Source organism: Elgaria multicarinata, chromosome 13 (genome assembly GCF_023053635.1).
Source record: "Elgaria multicarinata webbii isolate HBS135686 ecotype San Diego chromosome 13, rElgMul1.1.pri, whole genome shotgun sequence".
NCBI classification, from domain to species: Eukaryota; Metazoa; Chordata; class Lepidosauria; order Squamata; family Anguidae; genus Elgaria; species Elgaria multicarinata.
Genome location: NC_086183.1, coordinates 20,369,118 through 20,395,568, shown reverse-complemented (window position 1 = coordinate 20,395,568; position 26,451 = coordinate 20,369,118). Strand labels below are relative to the sequence as shown.

The window sequence follows — 26,451 nt, the reverse complement described above, 5'->3', positions numbered from 1 at the left end:
GTGAAGCTAGGCTGGCTCCCTCCTTGATGGGCTTTTGGAAGCAGGCAAAAACTTTTTTGTTCCAGCAGGCCTTTGGAGAATAATCTGTCCCTCCATCTATGTTAATGTCTTATAATATTGTTGTGTATTTTAAATGTTTATGTCCCGTCCCCCCATGTATGTTTTAAACTTTGTAAGGCCGCCTTGAGGCCCAGCATTGGGCAAAAGGCGGGATACAAATAACAACAACAACAACAACTACTTACGGGAACGAATTCTTAAAGTTGCAAAAATAGATTATTCAAAACATGTTTGCCTCGACTCAGTAGAAGCAAGGCAATATCCCATGCTCATATAACGCTCTTCATAGACAGTTGGAGGCTGGTGGCTCCGATTTTGATGGGGCTGTGAATCCGTTCTGGGTTGCAGACAGAACCAGCCAGAAATTTCAAGGAGCTACCCAATATGCTGGACCCGGTTTGGGGATAGGATTCAGCACCTCGCATAGCTCCTTTAGAGGTCTGGCTAGTTCTGTCTACAACCCAGAACGGATTTACAGCCCCACGAAATTCGGAGCCACCACCCTCCACTGCTCATAGCATCCTCTCAGTATTGGCCAGTCACATCCATTCATTTATCCCAGTCCACTCCGCCCCGCCCCTTCTAAACCTCAGCCTATCAGGAAACGTCCTCAGAGAGAAGGCGGGCGAACCAAGCTCCGCGCAGGCGTACTTCACCGGATCCATTTCCCCCCTCGCTTGCCGCGGCCGCCTCTGGCTCCTCCCCTTCCCTCCCTCCCTCCCTCCCTCCGCCGTCCCATGCGTTCTCGCAGCGCGCGCCGGCTTCACGCGCTGACAGCTCTTCTCGGCTCTCTCCGGCCTGCGAAGTTCTCCCCACAGACGAGGCTGGCCCTTTTCGCCTTCTCTTGGCTCCGAGAGCGCGTGCGCAGCGGAGAGGCCCCCTCCGACGGGAAGGTTCGTATGAGGGAAAAGTGGGGGACCGTGGGGGGGGGGCGGCGGTTCTGGGCCTGGCCGGAGGGGAGGGCGTCGAGGGCTGAGGTGGCCCAAGCGCTTCGGCGGTGGGAGGCGAGGGGCTGAGGGAGGCGGACGACCACGACGACCGGGGCTAATTCGCAGCCTGGGCTGAGGGGGATGGGGAAGGGGAAGGGGTCGCCTCCGTTCTCCCCACGGCCCTCAGAGCGTGGTCCTTCCCTCCTTCTGCCCATCCCCGCCTCACACCACCACTTACTGTCAGCCTTCCCCAACCTGGTGCCCTGCAAATGTGTTGGACTACACCTCCCATCGTTTCTGGCCAGCATGGGCATCGTTCCCAGCCAGCATGGGAATGATGGGTGTCGTAGCCCCACACATCTGGAAGGCACTTGGTTGTGGAAGGCTGACATACGCCTCTTTCTCTGTCAGCTGTTCTTAGGGTACCACACTAGGGTGACCATAGGAAAAGGAGGACAGGGCTCCTGTATCTTTAACAATTGCATAGAAAAGGGAATTTCAGCAGGTGTCATTTTATTATTATTATTATTTATTTATATAGCACCATCAATGTACATGGTGCTGTACAGAGTAAAACAGTAAATAGCAAGACTCTGCCGCATAGGCTTACAATCTAATAAAATCATAGTAAAACAATAAGGAGGGGAAGAGAAGGCAAACAGGCACAGGGTAGGGTAAAACTAACAGTATAAAGTCTGCACAACATCAAGTTTTAAAAGCTTTAGGAAAAAGAAAAGTTTTTAGTTGAGCTTTAAAAGCTGCGATTGAACTTGTAGTTCTCAAATGTTCTGGAAGAGCGTTCCAGGCGTAAGGGGCAGCAGAAGAAAATGGACGGAGCCGAGCAAGGGAAGTAGAGGCCCTTGGGCAGGCGAGAAACATGGCATCAGAGGAGCGAAGAGCACGAGCGGGGCAATAGTGTGAGATGAGAGAGGAGAGATAGGAAGGAGCTAGACCGTGAAAAGCTTTGAAGGTTAACAGGAGAAGTTTATATTGGATTCTGAAGTGAATTGGAAGCCAATGAAGAGATTTCAGAAGTGGAGTAACATGGTCAGAGCGGCGAGCCAAGAAGATGATCTTTGCGGCAGAGTGGTGAACAGAAACCAATGGACTGATGTGAGAAGAAGGAAGGCCAGAGAGAAGAAGGTTGCAGTAGTCCAACCGTGAAATAACCAGTGCATGAACAAGCGTCTTGGCGGAAGAGACAGACAAACATTTGTATATATGGAGAACCTGGTGAAATTCCCTCTTCATCACCACAGTAAAAGCTGCAGGAGCTATACTAGAGTGACCGGATTTAAAAGAGGGCAGGGCACCTGCAGCTTTAACTGTTGTGATGAAGAGGAAATTTCCTTTTCAGTACAACTGTTAAAGATACAGGAGCCCTGTCCTCCTTTTCATATGGTTACCCTACACAGTGCGCCACGTTTGATGTCGGCGGTCGCTGCTGATCATGATGGGGTTGGATCCAGGCTTAGTCATACTTACAGAAGACCTGTTGAAATCAATGGGACATAAATAATTACCAGAAGGAGGGGGAGCCGTGTTAGACTATTGCAGCAAAAGCAACCAAGAGTCCTGTGGAGCCTTAAAGATGAGCACATTTATTCTGGCTTAAACTTTTGTGGACTTCAGCAGATGTTGAGAGTATTATGGAGACTTTTAGGTTTACATGCAGTATGTAGCGGGGGTGGGGGTGGGAGAATTGTGAACTGTGAGGTCAGAAAGAAATTAAATGCTGAAAGTAGTGATGGTGACAATCACTCTATTAACAGGAATCATACAGCTGATAAATGGTGTATATTTCAAGAAAGCTTATGCCAGATTAAATTTGTTAGCTTGTGTTAAGTCATGAACTAGCTCAAGTCCCACTGATATCAATGTCTCTATTCTAATTATAGCTGCTGAGTGGATCCAATCCACTGTCTCTGGTCAATGTGTTGTGGCAATAGTGTGTATTGGATTGTGGTTGGAAAAATGCAGATTCAATCCCTACTCAGCAATGAAGGTCTCACTGAATGAGCTTGACTCTTTCTCAGCTTGACCACTTTCATAGAATGGGAAGATAAAATGGGCATGGGGTGGGGGTGGGGGCAGGGGGGAGAAGGAAAGAACCATGTAGGATGTTCAGGGATCCTTGCAGGAAAGGTGGTATATATCCCCCCCTCCCCCAAGGAATGTTTCTGATCCTCAATAGGATGTTGCGCCTGGAGAGATACTCTAATGGGATAAGCACAGCCTTCCCCACACCTCCAGACTTCAACTCCTACCGCTGTCACAGGAATGCTGAGAGAGAGAGGACATCAGGTGGGGGAAGGTTGGGGTAGCAAGACATGCGTTCCAGCCATATCCCCAGTTCCTGTATTGCTCGTGATTTCTCAGAACTTACATGAAATTCATCTCTTCTCCCTTCTCTAGTTCTAAATGTACTTGAGCTTTTTGGCTGTCTTTGCTCTCTTCTTTCCCCATCCCCAAACCTCCTACACTTCTTGCATAATTTCTCTTATCTTATCTACATGGTTCTCACAGAAGGAATATTTCTTTAGGTCAAAAACAATTGCACTTGATGAGATGCTGTGTCCGGAGGGCATCAATGCAGCGGGCATGCCATGCATAGCCAAATCTTTCAGTTCTTCAGGACAATGTTTCTCAGAACGTTTTTATTCCTGAGACTTTAAGATACTATGGAAAACCTTTTCCCCTCCCTGTGTTTGCTGTAACAAATGAATATATTTATTGTTGTAAAAGTCATTAAATCCAAGTAGGCTCTAGTCTGTCAGCTGATTTATTTTTAAGTAATGTCTAAATATATGTCAAATATTTATTTACTTATTTATTAAATTTATATACCGCCCCATAGCTGAAGCTCTCTGGGCAGTTTACAAAAGTGAAAAACAGTGAACATTAAAAAGTATACAAAATTTAAAACCATCAAAAATATAAAAACAACAGTATCCATTGTTAAAATATATAACATATATTATATGTTAAAATATATAATGTATAACTACATCTATATCTAGCTGTAGTATATATATTTAGCTTCGATGAAGTCAGAATAATGTACATGGTTCATTTCTTCCCATTTTATCCTCACAGTGACCCTGTTCAGTAGTTTAGGCTAAAAAAATGGTACTGTCTGACCCAAGGTCATTAAGTCTGATCTAAGATCATCTAAGAACTCAGATCTCTTGAATCCTAGTCCAACATGCTTTGTCACATTGTTTTTCTGTTGTGGCATATGCCACAATTAATCTGTTGGCCTTTAAAGTGGCACGAGAGACTCCCCCCCCCCCCCAAAAAAAAAGGGCAGATCACCCTTTCTAGATATAATGTACTAAATTTCTACATGGAGTAGTGTAGTTTGGCAGGCTTGATCTGCGTTCCAGTTGATTTCCCAGTTCCTCATGACAGGGTCTCTGTTTATGAAATTACCAAAGGGCCAGTGGTAAAAGCTCGTAGGAGTTGCTGTCCAACAACATCTGGAGTGCCACAAGCTGTCCATCCCTCTTACAGCACAATTCTAAACATATTTACTAAGAAGTCCTATTGAGTTTGATAGGACTTAGTCCCTGATAAGTGTATTTAGAATTGCTTCCTAAGGCTTTAGTTTCAGGAGGGGATGAGGACTAAGGGGCTATGAGTAAATGTGTAAATTAAATTTGTAGTGTGGACGCTGAATTAACACAGCAACAACCAAATAAGAAAATCAAGTCTAAAATAGAATGGCCTGTATTTGAATTTGAATTTGACAGAGTTCATAGGAATAGGTTAGTGGAAACTTGTGACTGAAAAAGACTTTTCGTGTGCCGTCGATAGATTTGTGTAGGAGGTGTTGTATTTATTCTGTAAATATTTAAAACATTTTCCCTTTAATTCTAAACACAGTTGCAGTATTTGGATTAAAAAGTCATCCCACTATTGAGGCAGAGATGTTTTACTGTGTTTTCAAATTAACCTTTTCCTTTTCCAGATATTAAAACAAATGAAGTACATACTGGTAACAGGCGGAGTTATCTCTGGGATTGGGAAAGGGATCATTGCCAGCAGCGTTGGGACAATTCTCAAATCATGTGGATTACATGTCACTTCAATTAAAATTGATCCATACATTAACATTGATGCAGGCACCTTCTCTCCTTATGAGCATGGTAAGATGGGGTGAAAAATTCTTTTTGTGTAATACAAGGGTCAAAATACTCATGATGTTAGTCATGTGACTCTGCCCTTAAGTGCAGTTTTTTTTTTTTTTTTAGAAATTGTTAGTGTGGAAGGCCCAATCTGGATGAGCGCTAATGTAAAGGGTAGGGGGCTTTAACCCCCTTTGTCCCCCATGCCAGCAATTTGCATTATCTAAAATGGTCCCATTTGTTTTAATGGAACCTTTTTTGCAATGCAAATTGTAGGTACAGCTTGGAACCACAACAGTGAGAAGAGAGCAGTTAAAGACCCCCTACCTTCAAGGCCAGGCTGATCTGGATTGACACTCCCCACACCAATACTGCCAATTTCTAAAATAAAAATACCCCTGCACTTAAGGGCAGAATTATATAAATAACTTCACATGTGGTTTGGCACTCAGAAGCAAACACAACTTTTAAGAATGGAATAGTACTGAGGAAATGTTTGTTCTGGGGGTGGTGTGGAGTAAAAGTATATGATTGGACTCAGACTGTCTCATTGTAGTGAGGGTTTGAAATCACTAGTCCCACTGATAATGGGTTGGTGACAGCATTTTTGGTACAATATGAAATAATGGTTTATTAGCAGCAATATTGACAACTGCTAGGAAGAACATGGGTGGGTATATAAGTCTTCAAAATAAATAGAGAAATAAACTGACTAGAAAAGTAACTATTATAGAATAATAGAGTAGAATGTGAGAATGTCAGGCTTGTGTGTATGATTGGCAAAGGGGATTTGAAAATCCTGAGATAGACACCAAGGAACATCTGTGTGGTTTTATCATATGGGCTAGGTGTAATGTCAGGAGATATTTTCAGTAGATGAGGTGGGAAGAAGGTAGTTACTCTTTTAAGCAAGTCTGATCCGTGTGTCATTTTGTTTTAGGTGAGGTGTTCGTGTTGGATGATGGAGGGGAAGTAGATTTGGATCTGGGTAACTATGAACGCTTTCTTGATATCCGACTGACAAAAGACAATAATCTGACGACAGGGAAGATCTATCAGTATGTCATCAACAAAGAAAGGAAAGGAGACTACCTAGGGAAAACTGTTCAAGGTAAAACATTGGAAACTGATCTGTCCTGCTTTAATTATTGGGAATGGTTGCTATATCAGTGTTCCTGGTATTTTGATGGCCATCGTGTTATTTCATCCACAAAGATAATGAGCAGTTCTTTGTGTGCTTAATTTATAGATTGCTGTTTTTATAAGTTGCATTTGGCAAATGTATTTTATATTTTGAGCCAGTAATGTTCACCTCCCACAATGGCATTCATAATTTTAAAAATGCACAAATAAAAATTTAAAATAACCGTTACAGCAGTTGAACATAGCATGCCCATGTTCACAAGTAACAGTAAGCCGGAATTGCACAGAATTCTGGCTTTTCGTTCATGAGCAGCTTGCTGGTGGTTGGGACTTCAGTCCTAAGACATGTTACGTAAAAGTTGCAACAAATATCTATTGGTATGGAGGACTGTGTTGAGATACACAAAGTTCTGTTTTTGGGATATGGAGCCAATGAAACAGCAAGTGAACTGGAAGATAAATGTTCTATGTGTTAAAGTTTGGGAAATAGACAAATTTGTTCTTCCCTTTTCTTTTTGTAGTTGTGCCCCACATTACAGATGCTATCCAGGAGTGGGTAATGAGGCAAGCACTAATCCCTGTTGATGATGATGGCATAGAACCTCAAGTCTGTGTGATTGAGGTTGGTATCTATTTTCTCCTGTGTGTGTTATAAGAGTTAAATATCATTTTAGAAAATAAAGAGTTTGATGCAATAATTCTCTTTAGAGTTCTGATCGGGATGCTTGAGATGGTGTCAGCGAGCACCTTTGATCACCTGGGGATGTGTTACCTGAATTCAAGTAGAAACCTGTCAGGGATTGGATTTTATTATCCACCTAATTTCCTGGGCTATTTGCTTGCATTTTAATACATAGAGGATTTCTTCCCTTTTTAAAAAAATGGCTGGCTAGAATTGGAAGTGTGAAATATTAGGAACCTAAATGTTTTGGATTGACCTTATTTAGCTGGTTAAAAAGAAACTGAAAGTACAATGTGCTGGATCCACATGAAGTTAGTTGAACTTGGTGGGAACTTAAACATTGGGACTTAATTGTAACTAAGGTCTTACCTAGACCTACCTCATAGTCCGCGACGGAGGAGGGAAGATCTCGCATTGTGATTAACGCGAGATCCCTCCTCCGTTTACACGTGAGGTGCGACGACCTCAGAAGGAGAGGTGTCGCGCCCTCCATTTTTTAAAAAAAACATAAACGAACACTCGTGTGCCAAAGGTAAGTTTTTTTTAAAAAAAATTAAGTAGTTTTCCCGTTCCCCCCCCCCCCCCTACCCTCAATGGGCACAGCTCCCAGCTCTGCGTGAGGAATCGCATGGAGCCGGGTCAAACCGTGGCAATGGGCCATACGTTCTGTGGTCTCGGGCTCAGCCCGGGACTGCAGATAAAGTGGGCCCAAAGGGGAGGGCAAGATCCTGGGGCAAGGGAGGGATAATCCCTCCCTGATCCTGGGATGCCCTGTGCATCATGTGGATGCACAGGGATGATCCCGGGGTTTGCCCCGGGGTTTTGCCCGGTCTAGCTAAGGCCTAACTTAGGGTGCAATCCTATACATGTTTATACAGAAATAAGTCCTACAATTGCCAGCAAGTTATATGCTGCAAGTTATAGGACTGATTTCTGTCTAAACATGTGTAGGATTGCACCCTTAGTCTGGATTCCACCCTATGACTTCATCCAGCATCTTATTATATGCTGTATTCTAAGCTGAAGTGTTGACAGTTCTACAGAGTGTCTTTGACATAGATTGTGTGGTCTAAGAACTGAGTACTGTGCTTAATTCTAAACATCTGTCTTTTAGCTTGGAGGAACAGTAGGAGATATTGAAAGCATGCCCTTCATTGAGGCATTCCGCCAATTTCAATTCAAGGTCAAACGAGAAAACTTTTGTAATATTCATGTTAGTCTGGTACCCCAGGTAAGGCCATAAAAAACATTCAGTGGATGGTTATGTTTGCTGTTTCTGACCAATGCTTTGTTATGTAAGAATACACTGTAAGGTTCTCTGAGCATTTGGGGTAGAGTGGAAAACAAATCTAGAAAGTAAATCATTATAAATTGTGACCTTTTAAGAAAACTACCTAGTTCTTACTGAGATAATTAGCACTGTGTCCTTGGAAGTGGCACAACGTAGCCTTAAGATTTAGCATTGTGAACAGTAATACTTACCAAATACAATATGGAAAATAGATGTAAAGGCAGAAATGATAAAGTAAAATGTAGTAATTTAAGTGATAATATGTTATAAAACGCAAACAGTAGGTGATGTGTGTCTTAAGCTGAATAGACTTTCACTAGAGTAGTAATTCTACCAGGCTGTACCTAAATATTTACATTATTACTTGGAAGCAAGACCTATGGCTGGTATCCAATTGGTGTCCTTCCACTACAGAAGGCAACTGTCAGTGGAATAGGGAGGGGGCAAAATTTTGCAATTTCCCCCAAAGGGTCCCCTAACCCTTGAGCATATTTTGGGAGAGGGAGCATGGGTGAAGGCAGAATCTCTGAAAATTTCCCCCTTCCTATTCTGCAGGCAGATGCTTTCTGTCAGTGAAGGAGCACCAATTGGATATCCCTCTATGTTCAGTGCAACGTACTCTTAGTATGTATAGGATTCCAGCTTTGTCCTATCAAATATGGCTGGCTACCTCCCTTGATAACACTCATTACAACACTTGGGCTGCAGTTGCATTCCCACTTGCTTGGAAGTAAGCCCTATTGAACTCAGTGGGATGTTTACTTCCAAGTAATCATACATAGGATTGCATTGTTATAATAACCAAATGACCAAAGCTAGGCAGATAGACCAGGCATTTCATTTTGTGTCAATTCCTTGTACAGTAGTTATCATACTGTTGATTACCAAATTAATTAGGAAGATACCAATAGCTCCTAGAGTAGTGCAGTTATGTATATTAGTGAATGACCATGATACTGATACCACTTGGTTTTAACTGTTAAATTTACCAGAGCCTAATGCCTATCCAAGAGAAATCCCACATTTTGTGGATTTCACTTCCAAATAGAAGTAATATGTTCATGAAAACAACTGATATATTAATTATTAATTAGATGAGTTTTTTATTAAAACTTCATGTGATGCTGTGTCTTGTTAAGAATTTCAGACAAAATCAGACCTGTAATAGTGTTCTTGGTCCATAAAAAATGATGCTTTCTCACTTATATATTATTGCTTGATGTTTCCCTCTTAAGTGAAGCTTTGTTATTTATTTATTTATTACATTTCTGTACCGCCCAATAGCTGGAGCTCTCTGGGCGGTTCACAAAAATTAAAACCATTCAAAGTATAAAACAACAGTATAAAACCATAATATAAAACCATAATATAAAATACAATATAAAAGCTCAACCAGATAAAAACAGCAGCAATGCAAAATTGCAAATTTAAAACACCAAGTTAAAATTTATTTCTAGACTGTTAAAATGCTGGGAGAATCAAAAGGTCTTCACCTGGCGTCTAAAAGCATATAATGTAGGTGCCAAGCGAACCTCCTTAGGGAGCTCAGTCCACAGCTGGGGTGCCACAGCTGAGAAGGCCCTCTTCCTGGTAGCCACCTGCCTCACTCTCCTTTGGAGATATTATTAAGACTTGTATGATGGTCATAGACAGTTTTTATGATGCATGATATTTTTTATTTGACATACTGCATATATTTCTTGACATTTGTCTACTAGCCAAGTTCTACAGGAGAACAGAAGACAAAACCTACCCAGAACAGTGTTCGTGAACTCCGTGGTCTTGGTCTCTCACCAGACCTGGTAAGTTTTTCTATGATGTATAGAAATTGCATACACTCTTTAGACATTTTAGGGCTTGAGAGGGAAAGATCTATGACCATACATATAGTATCATAAAGCAAATAGCCAAGAAAGATGCACAAGAGTCTACTTGCAGAAGCTAAAAATGTATAGTATAAGTTTAATAAGTTAATATATAATTTGGCTAATGGACAAAATGCTGTTAAAAGTTAGATTAAAACTTGTTGCATTGTTTCACTGTTGCTTGTGTTCGTTCTTTTAAAACTAGATTGTGTGCAGATGCTCCACACCTCTAGATACTTCAGTAAAAGAGAAGATTTCCATGTTTTGTCATGTAGAACCAGAACAGGTAAAATTTGTTTCAAATACTTTGTTTTGTTATATTTGGTGCATCTGTTTTCTTTCTCCATGGTTACATTTTAGGTAACAGATTTGGTCTACATATATAGAATCTCTGAATTATGAAAATAGTGAGCATGTCTAACACATCTCGGTGGCAAGATTAAAGAACATTGTTATTTGATTTTCAGCTTACACTGCTGTACCTGATGTTTTTTCATTGGGTCTAGAGTTATACATGAACTTTACCAGATTTATTTATTTACATTACTTTTATTCCACGTAATCTCCTAAAATCTCTTAAGCGGTTTTACGCACACAATATAAAACCAATATACACAGCGAAAGAACAAGAAAAATAACAAATACATTAAAATAAAACAGAGCAGTGCCATATTCCATTACAAGTCAGGGAAAGCCTGGTTAAACAAATATGTGTCTATACTTGTGTTGATGCACTTTCTGGGAGGGTGTTCCATGGGATGGGTGTCACTACTGAGAAGACCAGTTTATATGCTATTACTTGGCGACGTTCTATTAGTTGTTAATAAGACCTGGAATTGGTTGCCAGTAAGACCCAATTGGTTTCCAACAAGATTTCTTTCAGATTTTTCACATTTGAAATTAGATTTTAGAATAAGAACACTAAGTTTTATTATTCCCCTGTTAAAACAGCTCCACTGGCTTCCAGTCTGTTTCCGAGCACAATTCAAAGTGCTGGTTATGACCTATAAAGCTCTATATGGTTCGGGTCCAGGTTATTTGAAAGAACGTATTCTCCCTTCTGAGCCTGCCCGTGCTTTGAGATCTTCTGGAGAAGCCCTTCTTTCAGTCCCACCTTCTTCACAGGCGCGCTTAGTGGGAACATGGGAGAGGGCCTTCTCGGTGGCTGCTCCGGTGCTCTGGAACTCTCTTCCCGGGGAAGCTAGGCTGGCTCCCTCCTTGATGGGCTTTTGGAAGCAGGCTAAAACTTTTTTTGTTCAAGCAGGCCTTTGGAGAATAATCCAGCCCTCCATCTATGTTAATGTCTTATAATTTTGTTGTGTATTTTTTAATTGTTTATGGTTTTGTTCCCCCCCCCCCCCATGTATATTTTAAACTTTGTAAAGCCGCCTTGAGGCCCAGCATTGGGGAAAAGGCGGGATACAAATAAATATAATAATAATAATAATAATAATAATAATAATAATAATAATAATTAGTATAACATGACACTAAGCTGTAGTTTAGCAACTGTTGAGTTCATGAAAGTTGTACAAATGAAGTAATTCCTGTAAGTGGATTGTTGTTTCATTGGAATATCTCAACTGTCGGGGCATGCAAAATGCTGCTGCTGAGGCAGGGGTCTGTCCCTTCACCTGTTTGTGGACCTGCATCCTGAGATCTGAGGCAGGGGGTATCTGTGTCACCATTATAGGCAACTAATTTTTGCTAGTTGTAAATCTCCAGCCTGTGAAATTTTTGGTATTACCCTAAAAAAATAAGCAAGTTGCTCTCGCTCTCCTTAAGGATTAATTGGAATAAAGGCACTGAGATGTGCTACCAGTTGGTTTGACTTGTTTCTTATTTTAAATATACATGTTATAGCCAAATAGAGAATGGAGATTCTCTGTTTGACAGATTATTTTCATCAAGGCGCAGCACAAGCTGTGCTGGACATGACACTTTTGTGTCAGATCACAACATTTTATACAATGCATATTATGGACATGTAACAAAATACCGTGTGTTGCAAATGCAAAGTTTTGATCTTTTAGGAGTCGTATCCACACATTGTTATCCCCATCAGAAACATGGCAGTGAGACTATAGTATTCTTTCTCTGTTTTTATTAAACAGGTCATTTGTGTTCATGATGTCTCTTCCATCTATCGGGTACCTCTGTTGCTAGAGGAACAAGGGGTGGTTGATTACTTTCGACACAGGCTTAATCTTCCCATTGAAAAGCAGCCTAGGAGGATGCTCATGAAGTGGAAGGAGATGGCTGACAGGTGGGCTCTCTCATAGAAAGTAATCGTGCTGTTCTGACTTGCCATGTTAGCAGAGGAGCGGTTGCAAGGAGGGCTTGTTTCTTTAGCCCTCCCAGGCTCCCATCTTGTATTGACAATAATACATTTTGTTTCTAGCTATTCACCCATTAAAGAACTGTAGAGAAATATTTTTACAGGTAAGTTAGAATTTGGCAGTTTTTTGTGTTAACCTGGTTCCTGTATTAAGACAATGTGGGTTAGTATACCGATTGTTAACATGGAATCTGCTGCAGTTTTTTGAGAGAGAGAGAGAAGATGATGGGTCATTTCACACATGATTTGTCTGTCATGACCATTTCTTCGGCTTATGTACTCCTTCCTTATATGTGAACCTGCCCGTTGTCCTGCAAAAAACTTGGTTTTAAATGCTGCATAATGCCTTATCTCATGGGTCACTAAGGCAGAAATGATGTTTGGGATTATTTATTTATTATTATTTATTTATTGCATTTCTATACTGCCCAATAGCTGGAGCTCTCTGGGCGGTTCACAAAAATTAAAACCATTCAAAGTATAAAACAACAGTATAAAACCATAATATAAAATACAATATAAAAGCTCAACCAGATAAAAACAGCAGCAATGCAGAATTACAAATTTAAAACACCAAGTTAAAATGTATTTATAGATTGTTAAAATGCTGGGAGAATAAAAAGGTCTTCACCTGGCGTCTAAAGGCATATAATGTAGGTGCCAAGCGAACTTCCTTAGGGAACTCATTCCACAGCTGGGGTGCCACAGCAGAGAAGGCCCTCCTCCTGGTAGCCGCCTGCCTCACTTCCTTTGGCAGGGGCTCACAGAGAAGGACCCCTGAGGATGACCTTAGGGTCCGGGCAGGTACATATGGGAGGAGGCGTTCCTTCTGATAGCCTGGCCCCAAGCCAATTACTGTTGGGGCAGTGTGTTTGCCACAGGCAAATTAGCAGTACAGGGGCTTAGCTGCTGTTGCTACATGTGGGATCATGCAAAGCTGTTAGCATACCATAGAGATGGGTATGGGTAGGACATGAAGCTTAAGCACAAGCCTGAAGACGTTTTGACACCTACACAAGCATCACCCTGTTTGTCTATTTACGTAGAAAACTATTAAAATAATATTGAAACTGAAACATGACATAGCAACATGGACTTGTGTTACTCAGGTTGTTTGAATAACCTGTAGTGTTAGGAAATAAATATTTGATTACTTTTAATTATTTCCTGCCTGAATTAAGATTGCAATTCTATATGGACTTATCTGGAAATAAACCCTATTGAACAAATTGGGACAGACTTCTAAGTAGGCATGCAGTATAGGATGGCACTTTAAGCACTTAATTTAAAGATATAAAGGCTTTATATAGAAGTCCTATAAGTACTGAGACCTAGTCTTCATATGCAGCAGAATAAGATGGCGGACTGCACTGCACCAGTTCAGGCTGTAGATGGAGGAATAACTTTTTGAATGCTCCCTCATATTTAAAATCATCTTCATCTAGAATAGCATAGAAAATAGGTTATGGTCCAGGCTGTTATGCTGTTGTGCTAGGATTCCATTTGGAGAGAAAGTTTAATGTACAGGAGCATTTTAAAAAACACCACATCACTGCCTCCTGTATTCTGAAGTGATAAAATCCATTCTATGACCTTGGGAGTTTACCACCTCATTCTCTGAATGTGTAGATCAGTTCTGGGAGTGGTCATGCTGAATCAGATTACTCTTTCTTTATCTGACTTGTATGTATGTCTGGGCTCTAAACTGGTACCCTATATTGCTCTTTTGTTTTTTTTACACAGATATGATCGTTTGTTGGAGACCTGCTCTATCGCTCTTGTTGGGAAATACACAAAGTTTTCAGATTCCTATGCCTCTGTCATTAAAGCTTTGGAACATTCTGCCCTGGCAATCAATCACAAGCTTGAGATAAAAGTATGTTTTTCCACTGACTTCAGCAAAATATCTGTCTTTGCTGGATACATGTTTAAAGCTAAAAGTAGCAATAAATAGGATGTCTCTTCCTATTTTGAGAGTGCTGCAGCTGCTAAAGTGCTAATACTTCTTGCAGCCAAGAACTACACAAGAGAAGAGTGAGTAGAGCTCAAAAATCAATTATATTCAGCAAAAACAGACCACTTCGACTCACATTCAAGCAGCATTGGAGACTAGCATGATGCTACCAGCATGGTCATTAGACACAATTTGTGGTAGAATCTTTGGGATGTTGATGCTATATTGAATCCCTAGCTGGTTACTGTATCTTTCCATGGGGGTAAATTTATTGAGAAGATGGCCCTAAAAGAGATAGTGTCTTTCGTTTCCACTAAAAGCAATTTCTTAAATTCCCCAAAAGAGAGGATAGAAAAGTCATTGCTTGGTGTAGTGTAGATTCCTTCCACCCCATAAACAGTATTTCAGACCTTGAGTCTGAAACCCCTATAGTTTGAAACAGAGAAGTCATGCAGAGAACAGTCAGCCTGCCCCCTGAAAACTTCCATTCTTGGGGCTCCATAGCAAACAGAATGCAGGTTTTTATAGACATTCTGCACCTAAGGGAAGATTCTTAACTTTTTTTTTTGTAAATGCAGATGTCTTCCTTCACAAACAGTTGGGTTATTCAAATGAGGCCCAGCATTGGGCAAAAGCCGGGATACAAATAAATATAATAATAATAATGACTCAAAAAGGTTATTGTTTTTGCTCTACTCATTCTTCAGTTATGTAGTCCTTGTCTACACGCAGACCCAGTCTAGCTCCATCTCTGCACTTCAAGAATGTCTGGGGTATTCTGGTGGAGACCGTCCTAGCTTAACAAATCTTTTTTATTAAACCATTAGAAAGCCTATCCTAGCAAAGGAAGGGGATGAATTCTTTATTGGAAGGGGGTGAATTCTTTAGTAAGCAACATAAAGAAGGCTTTTCTTCGAAGAATTACAATAGGGGCTTCATCTTAATACACTCAAGCACTTCACCATTCTTGTCGCAGTTTAATGTAGGGGAAGATTTTGCCCAATTCCTACCATTCTTATTTGATGATATTCTTAAGAGGAGCCTCTCACTAGTTCATCAATGTCGTATGTGGGACCCACATCAGATGTTAAAATAGCTAAAATATCTGCCAGAACTGAGAGTGCTTTCACTAGGAAAGCGTTTGAAGATTCCATCGTGATCATTTTGAGGATAGATCCTTTTCATTTGAAAAATCAATACAGTTTGTCATAGGTCCCAAGCAGTAGTTTTACTGTTGTTTTGTCCCAAGCTGAACTACCCTAAAGAAAGCCCTCTCTTCAAATATTATGTAGATTCCTAATGTGTTTTCTGGATTTAATGAGGCATGCTTGTAACAGGTTATGGCAGCAATGCACCCAATTGCCTCTTCTGATTTATTGCTGGTTTGCTTATAATGGTGGCTGTAGTGACAATGGCAGAGCTCCAGATGGAAGCTGTTTGAATTCTGTTGTGATAGTCTAAATGTGGTTTCTGATATATAAGGCACAGTAGAAATATACATCAGAGAACAAAGTGCTTTGAACCCAGTGCTGTAATGCTTTAAACCCAGTGCTGTAATACAACATTTGACATGTACCATATGCAGTTTGGGGGTGGGGCATTTTGAGGAAAGGCAATCTATTATTTTTTTAAAAAATTAAGGATAATAGAACTAGATTTATGGTTTGGGTCCTGGACGTTTTTTAACATAGCAAAATAATTAAAATGCATATATGATTGCAAGATTAACACTTGGCATTTCAGCCCTGTGCAGTTGATGGAATCTTTGCCAGTTCATTCCAAATAGATAATATTTGTTAGCAGAACAATAACATGCCCATTAGAATAGCACCTGTTACAGTCAACTTCCCACAGAAGTATTTTTGTTGGGTACAAAGCACCAAAGTTCTCAACATTTATAACCAGAACAGATGTGTCATATCTAATTTTGGAAAACAATGAGAAATAAGACTGAAAACCCTCCTGACAATCTTTAGTCTTGTTATACAATGATAAAGTCAGCAGTGAGTAAAAATAAATGTTCCCACAAATTGCTAGTCCAGGCTATAAAAGTCTCAAACATGCATATATTTTATTGAATTTCTTCCTAGTACATTGATTCTGCTGACTTGGAACCATCTACTCTACAAGAAGAGCCTGTTCGATACCATGAAGCCTGGCAGAAACTCTGCAGTGCTGAGTAAGACATTCATAACCTTGCTTTCCTCTGGGGGAAGATGTGTCATGGTATTGTAGGCTTCTGTTATTTTTTTTTCCTGGTTGGCACTGCATTCAAGTCAGGCCTGGCCTGTTTATACACAATTGTACCATCAGTCTTACCTTTTTTATCTTATTATCCAAGAAGACAATATTCCCCACATCCTGTTACTCAGTGACTGGATGAAGTGCATAAGCGAGTATGCTGCTAATGAGTAAAAGGTTGGGTATATTAATAGCATTTGAAAGTTCTATCAATGGCTATTTGTCATGAAAGTAAATAGAACCTCCATGTTCAGAGCCAATATGCCAGTGAATACCAGTTGGTAATGGTCACACAATTCTGTTACAGAATCAACTTAGTTGTGAAGATGTACTTGGCTGGCACTTCTAGCATCTCTGCTTTTTGCCATAAACTGATGCTACAGAGCACTTAAATTATTCTGAATAATGCTTTTTGGAGATAAGGAGCCTTGCAGCCATCATAGGTAACCCAGTCCTATTTTATATGAGGAATGCTCTGATGTCTGGCTTCAGAATGACTGTTCACATAAAACAACTGTGTATATCAGAACTACATGTTTGGTGGAGGCCATTAGCTGGAAACCCACATGTCTGCTGAATAGCAAAGAGGTGGTGGAGAACACAATTTAAAAGCAAGGTGTTGTAGGCAGGAGGATGTTACACACTTCACCAGAGATCCTGCCCCTACCAACTGGGGTTCCCGAATAGTGTGTTTGCTGCATCTGGGGGAACAAGAAAGTGATAGATTGAAGTGTGTCTGCGCGCGCGTGCATATATTTCATATACTCACACACTTCCCTGCTTCAGTTGTGCCTTTCCCCTGTTCTTTTGCAACTGTTTGACAAAGAACTGAGAGCCTATGGGCGTTGCTAGACGAGGCCTTAGCGCGCCTTGAGAGCCGTTTTCCCTGCTGTGCTTCCACATGACGCACTGAAGCCTCCTCTAACGCGCCATAAGCGAAGTCGCTTATGGCGCGCCTTTTCCCCAGCCCCGGCCTGAGGCCGGGGCTGCGGAACGTCTAGCTATTTCCGTGGCTTTTTGCGGCTACTCGCTTACTCGCGAGTAGCCGCAAAAAGCTGCGGACTGGCCACAGCGCTGAGCGCTGTGCCCATCGGCCGGGGGAGATCCCGGGAGGGAGAAGGAGGAGAGATGACACAGGACACACACACACGGAGGGAGAAGGAGGAGAGATGACACAGGACACACACACACGGAGGGAGAAGGAGGAGAGATGACACAGGACACACACACACACACACGGATGGAGAAGGAGGAGAGACGACACAGAACACACACACACGGAGGGAAGACGACACAGGATACACACACACATGGAGGGAGAAGGAGAGACGACACATGGGACACGGAGGGAGAGAAAGATCAGGAAGGGATCAGGAGCGGATGGGGGGGTTAACTAAAAAAAACTGCTTACCTTCTCCGGAGTCTTCGGGCCGCACGTGGCCCCTTTAAACTTTTTTAAAAAATGGCGGACGCTGCAGGGATCCCGATGTCCCTGCGCGTCCCACGTCTGGAAGCCCGGGCGGCGCGCGCTAACGTCAGTGCGACGTTGCCCCGCCTCCCTGCCGGCTTATCCCGGCAGGTCTAGCAAGGCCCTAAGTCTTCACTGAACATCTAGTTCTGTCTTCTATGAAGTATAGTTAAGTACCTGTAGCTGGGCTCATAAATATGAGCTAGCATAATTTGGCACTAAAATAGAAGGATTCGGTGTAGTTAGAGGGCTAGAATATAATGTGGAAAATGAAGCGAACTTTCAGATTTCACCAAATGGATTTCCCCCTTTTTATATAGTGGAGTCCTGGTTCCAGGAGGATTTGGCATTCGAGGGACAGAAGGGAAAATACAAGCTATTTCTTGGGCAAGAAAACAGAAAAAACCCTTCTTAGGTGAGCCTATTTGCTTCAGCACTGACTTGTTAATAGACAAAGCAGAACCTTGGTGTACACATTAGATGGATGCTTTAACCATAAAGCCCTAATCCCACTCTTAATACCTGGTGCACAAGAAGCCCTGTAGCTAATTTCTGAACCTACTGCTATGAATTTGTCAGGACCTTCATGTGTATGACTTCAAGTGGATGAAAGAGAGATTTTCTGGCTTACACTGAGCAATATCTGCTTTCTTCATCACTTTGAACTTGCTGAGGAAAAAGAGACAGATATCAACATCAATGTCCCCCATCATTGTAGCTATCTTTCCTGTCTTTGTGCTTATGTAGACTCAGATTCAAATAATGGCTGTTGTGGAAGTACTGTTGAGGATTTGGAGATAGTGCTGTGCTGCCCTAATATGATTTCCCTGCTGTTTTCTCCAGGAGTCTGCTTGGGAATGCAGTTAGCAGTTGTTGAGTTTGCCCGTAACATCCTTGGTTGGCAAGGTAAAAGCAATAGAAAAAATGCTTTGGGGATGGATTTAAGAATGCTATTGATAACCTTGTGTTTGCTGTGGATTGGCATAAACAAATGACTTCTTAGGACTGCCTTAAAGGAGAACTACACCTATTTTTCTTCCCTCTGTCTTTGTAACTGTTTTCAAAGTAATGAGCATATCTTATCTAAACCATTACATGTCCTGCAAGCCAGTTATCTTGGTGGGAAGGAGACATAAGTCTTGCAATAAAAGGCAGTATTTCCAGTATTTTCACCATTGCCTTGAAGGGTACCTAACAATATTATATAAAAGCATCTATGTAGTATGATAGATCTGAATTGCTCTGTTTCAGTAATCATGACAGCAAGGGTGTAAAACGGGTTGATATTAGATCCATATTGTGTGGTGACAGTGGTTTGAGGCTGAGAGAAAATGGTTTGCTTAAAGTCACTTGGCGAGGTCATGACGGAGACAAAACTTGAACTATGGGTTTACAGTTCACAGTTCAGTCTCTTGGTTATTCCATTAACGTAGCCTGTCCTGCATATAAGGAATCCTATAGGCACAAGATTAAGAAATAATGTAATGAACAGCTAAAGAATATATGTTGGCGTGCTCTTGATTTTGAGTTGGGTTGTACTGGTCATGCTTTTGTGAATCTGGTACTACCCTATTTCTTCGATTCTAAGACACACTTTTTCCCCCATATAAACATCTCTAAAAACGGGGTGCGTCTTAGAATCGCGGGTGTGTCTTAGGTTGGTTTTTTTTTCCTGTTGGTGGTACTGAAATTAGTGTGCATCTTATAATCAATGGCGTCTTACAATTGAAGAAATATGGTACTTATACTACTGTGTGTAATTGTTGGGAAAGGGTGTCTCCCACTTTTGGATTGAGGAAATACAGATTCTTTTAAAAACTGGCGATTGCACTGCAAGTCATATTTGATCGAAGTCTGTAATCCACAGATGCTAACTCTACAGAATTTGACCCCAAGACTACACATCCAGTGGTAAGTATGATGTGATTTCTGAACCCACTACGGTTTCAATCCATGAACACCAAATACATTCAAGATAATATTATTTGATAAAGAAACCAAAATACGAAATGGCCTAATTGGATTGAAACAGCATTATGGCGGGAATGGACTTATTTATTTATTTCTGTACATTTCTGTACAACCCAATAGCTGAAGCTCTCTGTGAAACATCCTCTTTCATGCCTCATGGAATACAACAACAAACAGATGAATGGTTGCTTAATGTCAAAGAGCAGGACAGAGCATCATGGCTACGGTGCATATCTCTATATTACTTCATAATATTGAAGTCAAAGGTACAGGGCTGGATTAGGTGATACCTCTCCCCAGTCTCGCTATACACATGGAGGGGAGCAAGACCTCTATCCCTGGAATCTACACCTGGGTCACAATAGTAATGATCTGTGATTCTTTCTTTCTTCTGCTGTTCACCATTTTTTGGGTTTTTTCTCCACACTGGTGGATGCATGTTTGCCCTTTAATACATTTTCAATCACAGTGTGCATTTGAATTGTCTCCCTTAGGTAATAGACATGCCGGAACATAATCCTGGTCAAATGGGTGGGACCATGAGACTTGGCAAGAGGAGAACAGTCTTCCAAACCAAGAACTCAGTCATGAGTATGGCTTTTTTTAGCCCTGTCTTTTTCTCTCAGTCCCTCCTTCCCTTTGGGTATTGACCGGCTTTGCTACAACTGTGATGGTACAAATGCATGATCTTATAAAGTACTGAAAAGTTCTGTGTTAAACCAAATCTCCACTCCCTATTTTCAGGCATGTACGCTTTTTCTCCCTTCTTGTACTAGAACTTGGGGTATTCTAATCTAAACCGGTAGTAGATTTGGGACGAAAAAAATAATGCTGCTACAATTAAATTACGGAATTCATGGCTGCAAAATGTGGTGATCGATACTAGCTTTAATTATTTTAAAAGGGAATTAGACAAATTAATGGACGAGAGCAGTTGACCATGACAGTTAAGTGGAACCTCCAGGACCAGAGATAGTATGCCACTGAATACCAGTGGCTGGGAAGCAGTAGTGGAAGAAGGCTATTGTCTTGTGTTCTTCACTGTGAGACTGATAAGTAGTGAAATTTCATTCTGATAGAATTTCCTTTAAAGAAAATGTATCATATCAGAGCTTTAATCAGCTCTGTCCTTGGAGAGACAGGGCATGATGGGGAAGGTGTGGTGTTAATGTGTGAACCAGTTTGTAATAAGCAAATGACCATATTTTTTCCATGGATAGGAAAACTTTATGGAGATGGTGACTATTTGGAAGAGAGGCACAGGCACAGATTTGAGGTAAGACAACTGGCAGGAAGTGAGCTTTATTTTTCTCCCGTTGATTTATTTGTCATGAAATCACATGACACTACTTCCATTTCATAGGTAAATCCAGAATTGAAAAATGCGTTTGAAGAAAAGGGTATGAAATTCGTGGGCCAGGATGTTGAAGGAGAACGAATGGAGGTGGTTGAGCTGGAAGGTGAGCACTTAAATTAGTAGTTGGAGGAGTGATACTGTTATTGGGGGGAAAGTCTCGTGGACATCTATAGGATTAATGAATCATGGGACTGGTAGCTCTTTATTCCTTGGGTGGAAAAAAAAATAGCACAACATTCAGCAGAAGAGGCAGTAATAGAATTTGGAAGTCTAGGGTTTTTAGAATAACCTCATAGTAGGAGACTGATTATATGATTTTTTTAAAATAGAATATTTTCGCTCCATATAAAATAACCCAATAAAGCATGCATTACCTTCTCTCTTAGAGCATCCATTTTTTGTTGGTGTTCAGTATCATCCAGAGTTCCTGTCCAGACCTATAAAGCCGTCTCCCCCTTATTTTGGCCTCCTTCTGGCTTCTGCAGGGAGGCTCACACATTATCTACAGAAAGGTTGCAGACTCTCCCCCAGGTACGTTTGGCTGAGTGCCCTGGCTTACTATGTGTCTGTCTGTCTGAGTGCCTTGTGTTCAGTGTGGTGCATTAACTGGAGACTGTCTCCTATTTTGTTAGGCACAACGGCCATTAGGCTGTTTAGTGTCCTGTTTCCTTCAGCCTGGACTACAACATTACTAGTCCCTTTGTAAAATGAAAATGTAACCCTTTGTGTTTTAGCCTGGGCTGATAGGCTCTGGCTTAATCTTCCTGCTAAGATAGATAAATTGGTTTCTTTTTTGTACTGGCATCAAGATACAGTCAGTGTTGGAGTGTATTGCTGACACCAAATTTTAGGTATCAATGTTCTAAGTGCTCTTTTTCATGGCTAAATGAAGGTTGGTTCCCTGCTATCCCTTCATTTCTTTAGAAAACAATGCCACCACTGAGCAATCTCTTTATCTCTTTCCACCCCCAGTCTGTTCCATCTATAGTATTGCCTGTCAAAGGCTCATGGAATTCTCACAGACCAGGAATGTTTCCTTTGCAAAAATCATGGGTTGCCTGGAAGAAAAAAATTGTCAAATGCCATATTCAGACTATATAGTCTCCCAGCTCTAGTTGCTGATGAATTCTTTGTAAAAGTTCTAAGCTCCCTCTCACAACAAATGGAAGTTCAGTCGCTATGAAAAGAACACTGCCAGCTTTAATGTTACACAGAAGGTCTACTCTTTTGGCTGGTACAGACTATTATATATCTTTTAGGACTGCGAAATTTGTACACCGGGCGATGGAGGCCCGCGAACCACTGATTGTCTCAAACGATTAATTTTAATATCCAATATTATATGTTGGTTAACGTTGTAAATATAACCTGGACGATTGTTATCCTAGTTACTCTTATTTGTAGCACTTCCGCTGGCTTGTGGCAAGCTCGCGGTGGGTATGTTATTGTTTTACCTGTTTGCGAATGGCCCAGGTGGCTAATATGCAATAAAGTTATATATATATAGAAGGTCCAAGACGATGTACACAAGAGTTGTGCTTTCTGTGCAATGCACAAAAGGGGAAATTCACCCATCTCCCCTATATTTTTGTGTGTGAGTTCTACATCTCACCAGTAGGGAAAGGTATGGTTTCTCCTTTTGTATCTTGCTCATGCTATCCTTTATTCTTATTGGTTCTGTGTAACATTTGGAAGTTGCCCCTAGATAAAAGTCTGCACAAACTCTGAATACCTCGGTACAGGGGGCTTGAAAGGATGGCAAGGTCTTCATGCTAAATCCTCCTGACGGATTAGTCTGTTTTATGGAAAATATGTGCCGCAAGTGGGATGCAGGAATGAGGATCCTTAAAGGCTGAGAAGCAGGCTTGGTGCCAGTACCTGGCATCCTAAGGCAGTTGGCAATGTCCAGTGGCCCAGCTGGGCTCACCAGTACTGCTGCTTGTCCCATGTCAGGCAGCTTGGTCTTAGAGCAGTCATTTTTATTTCCTCCAGTGTCTTGCAGTGAAATTAGATCAGGGGCATTGGGGGAAATTCAATTGGCAGCTCCCAGCCACCCTTTGAATTCTGGAAAGCAATCCAAGGGACCCCACCAAAGGCCAGGGTCCTCCTCTAGTCTGGAACCAGTTTTGCAAAGCACCCTATGAAATGCAGCCAGCTAGGCTGTTTTGGAGACATTAAGACCTCCATTAAGTTGTTTGTTGTAGGCTGTAGTATGAACGCCATACGTACAGTAGCCTCAATAGCCAGGTAATTTAGATTAACTTTCCTTTGCATTGCAACCAGCCCAGAAGCAGAGTTTAAGCATATATGATAGAAACCCTTTATTGTTCTAATGGTCTGAACTTCACAGGGATACATACAGTGACAGGAGTGGAAGTAGTTCACCGGACTCTGAGATCACAGAACTGAAATTTACTGCAGTGAATCATGAGTAATAGCTGGTATGTCTGCTTTTCATGGTCTGGGACTTTAGATTGTTTTTATGTTCTGGGACTCTTTCTGCCCTCTTTCCCAGTCGTGAATTTGGACCTCACTTTGTGGTCTCCTTATTTGGATTCTTATCCTAGAAAAGAACTGCCTAGTCAGGTCCTTAGACTCCTTCTAGATTGGGGAGGGGTTGTGATTTTCTTGTGGTTTAACTTCAGCTGTACTGTTTGAATCCTTTTAATACAAATCTCAGTAATGGTGCATGCTGCCTTGGGTAGTTTTGCAGAAAGGAAAAAGGGAGAGCCAGGCTGGTGGTGTGGTTAGAGTGTCAGAGTAGAACTGGATTGGGTTCAACTCCCTACTTAGCTATGAAGCTCGCTGAGTAAGGTTAGTAAGGCCTATCTCTCAGCCTAGGCCTGCCCCACAAGGTTGTTAAGACAAAAGGTGGGGTGGGGTGGGGGAGGAGAGAACGGCATATATTGGAAGAAAGGTTGGATATAAATGCATTAAATGCATTAAAAAGGGGATGGATAAATTTTATAAATCTGTTTTGTGTCTCTCCCCTACCCCACCTCAGGTATTCCTCATGATCAGAAGATCCTGCATTGGACACAATAGTTGGACTGCTGGAGTCTCTTTAATCATGTTATCATAGTTGTATTTTGAGGAATTTTGTCACTTTCATTTTATTTTGTTCTTTTAAACTTACTTTCTTAATGTTTTGCTTTGAGAAGCTGACACTGGTGCCTGCTACCCATGTGCAGTTGTGAGTTTACAAACAAGAACTTCAGAAGCTGAGCAAGGACTAGGACAGATTCTGGATTTCTTATGAGGCTTGATGCACCATTGTAAATGATTATGAGTGTTGCCAAGGAGAATATCAGGTTTTCTGTTGTTCCATTGTGGGAGGTTTAAATTATGTTATTCATCCTCTTAATGAATTGTAGGATAGGACACTGCACAGGGCAGGATTATTTAATCCTTACAAATATTTTAAAATAAATGATGAATTTGGTGCACAAAGCTGAATTTTTGTTCCAGGAGCACCATTTTCCTGCTCATAAAACTTTACGATATATGATCCTAATCAAGTCTGGTCATACCAAAATGATGTAATTAAAATATGAAGATTGGATCTAGATTTAGTCGTACCTAGAGTAGACCCATTGAAATCCATGGGACTTGAGATAGTTGTGACTGAATTAAGTCCCATTAATTTCAGTAGGTCTGTTCTAGGTACAACCAAACTTGGATCTAAGCCATGTACATAAATTTCCCCGTTTCAGAAGCTCAAGGGAGGGGTGTGGTTTTCTGTACTCCTGCTTCCTGGACTGATAAAACTCCTTGCATCAAGGGGGTTATGTGTACAAGAAAGTGACTTTTCAGAAGCTGCCTTTTGAAACTCTCATAGAGAGATTTGCCTTGGACAATAGAAGGTCTGAGGTTCTTATTTTTATAAGGGAGACCCACCTAATGTGGTCGCCACACTCCCCTTCCCACTTTCTGTTGGTAACATGTAGGCATATGCGATGTCATGAGCCGATTTCTACAATTGGCAGGGGTGTGTGTGCGTGTTCAGCAATATATTTACTCCAGCCTGTAGAGGAGGGAAATGATGGCATGGAAATGATGGAAGTCTTCTGCAAAGGTGGGAGATTTATAAAACAAATATTTGTAATATCCCCTTTTGCCAGTGCAGGCTGTTAGCTATGTTTCCAGCAAGTTGAAAGAAACCATGCGTTGCTATAAAATATATCATACATGCAGACACTTAAGTTAATTAAAACTTGGGGAAAGCAATCTGTGTGAGTATTTTTTTCATCCCCTTTCCCTTTTATTAAGAGTGTGACATCACTCTAGGTCTAAGATATCGCCTTTGTACTTCTCCTTCCCTGCGGTTTGTTGTATAAATTAATTATGTATGTCAGCAATGTATTTATCACAGAGGGCCATCATGGAGAGTTATTTTGCATGTGTGTAAATCAGGATAGTATCTACCATTCAGTTTTGCATGTCTTTAATAGCTGATGTTCCCCTTGCATTTTTGTTAGTTTGCTGTTTCATGCCTGAGATTAGAGACAGCAGATCCTTTGATCAGCAGTTGGCTATTGGTTATAATAATCAGCTGCCAGCTCACTTGCACAAAAGGAACAGTTGAACTGTGTGAACAGGGCAAAGTTTTTTTTCCCAGTTCACAGAAAAGGAGTGACCTTGCATGAGCTTGTGGCTCCATCCTTACACTGCTCACGTTAGTGGACTGCTTGACGCAATCATTGAGATGGACTCTGAAGTCTGAGGGCTGATTTTGATGCTTTAAGTGGCATGACTTTTAAGTAATTTCTGTAAGCCTCCACTTGCAGTTTTCCTAAGGCTGGTCTTGTCAGTGCCCGAGCATTTCTTTAGCTCATACAAACTTGTAACGTAGCCCTTGTTTGTTTTGAAAAATTGTAGGATTGATAAGTGGGCACCTCGCTTCTTCAATTCTCTCTGGTGTTTTTATAAGCAGACATGGTAGTATGGCATGCATAGTGGGCAGTTATCAGGTTTGTGGGATCTACTTTGTTTTTTATTAGAAAAGCAAAGTTCACCAACTGGAGC

The 26,451-nt window shown here is 41.2% G+C and overlaps 1 protein-coding gene across 1 annotated transcript; it reads left to right on the top strand.

Moving 5' to 3' along the window:
• Positions 1-802: 802 nt before the first annotated feature.
• On the top strand, positions 803-25,645 carry CTPS1 (CTP synthase 1). The gene is made up of 19 exons (XM_063139952.1): positions 803-953; positions 4,960-5,137; positions 6,057-6,227; positions 6,781-6,881; positions 8,056-8,172; positions 9,951-10,034; positions 10,303-10,383; positions 12,212-12,363; positions 14,179-14,311; positions 16,480-16,568; positions 18,419-18,513; positions 18,942-19,004; positions 19,966-20,009; positions 20,564-20,660; positions 21,290-21,345; positions 21,433-21,529; positions 21,813-21,957; positions 23,777-23,867; positions 24,431-25,645. Exons 2-18 carry the CDS (start codon positions 4,972-4,974, stop codon positions 23,859-23,861), a joined length of 1,776 nt encoding a protein of 591 aa, XP_062996022.1. The 5' UTR covers positions 803-953; positions 4,960-4,971; the 3' UTR covers positions 23,862-23,867; positions 24,431-25,645.
• Positions 25,646-26,451: the final 806 nt, after the last annotated feature.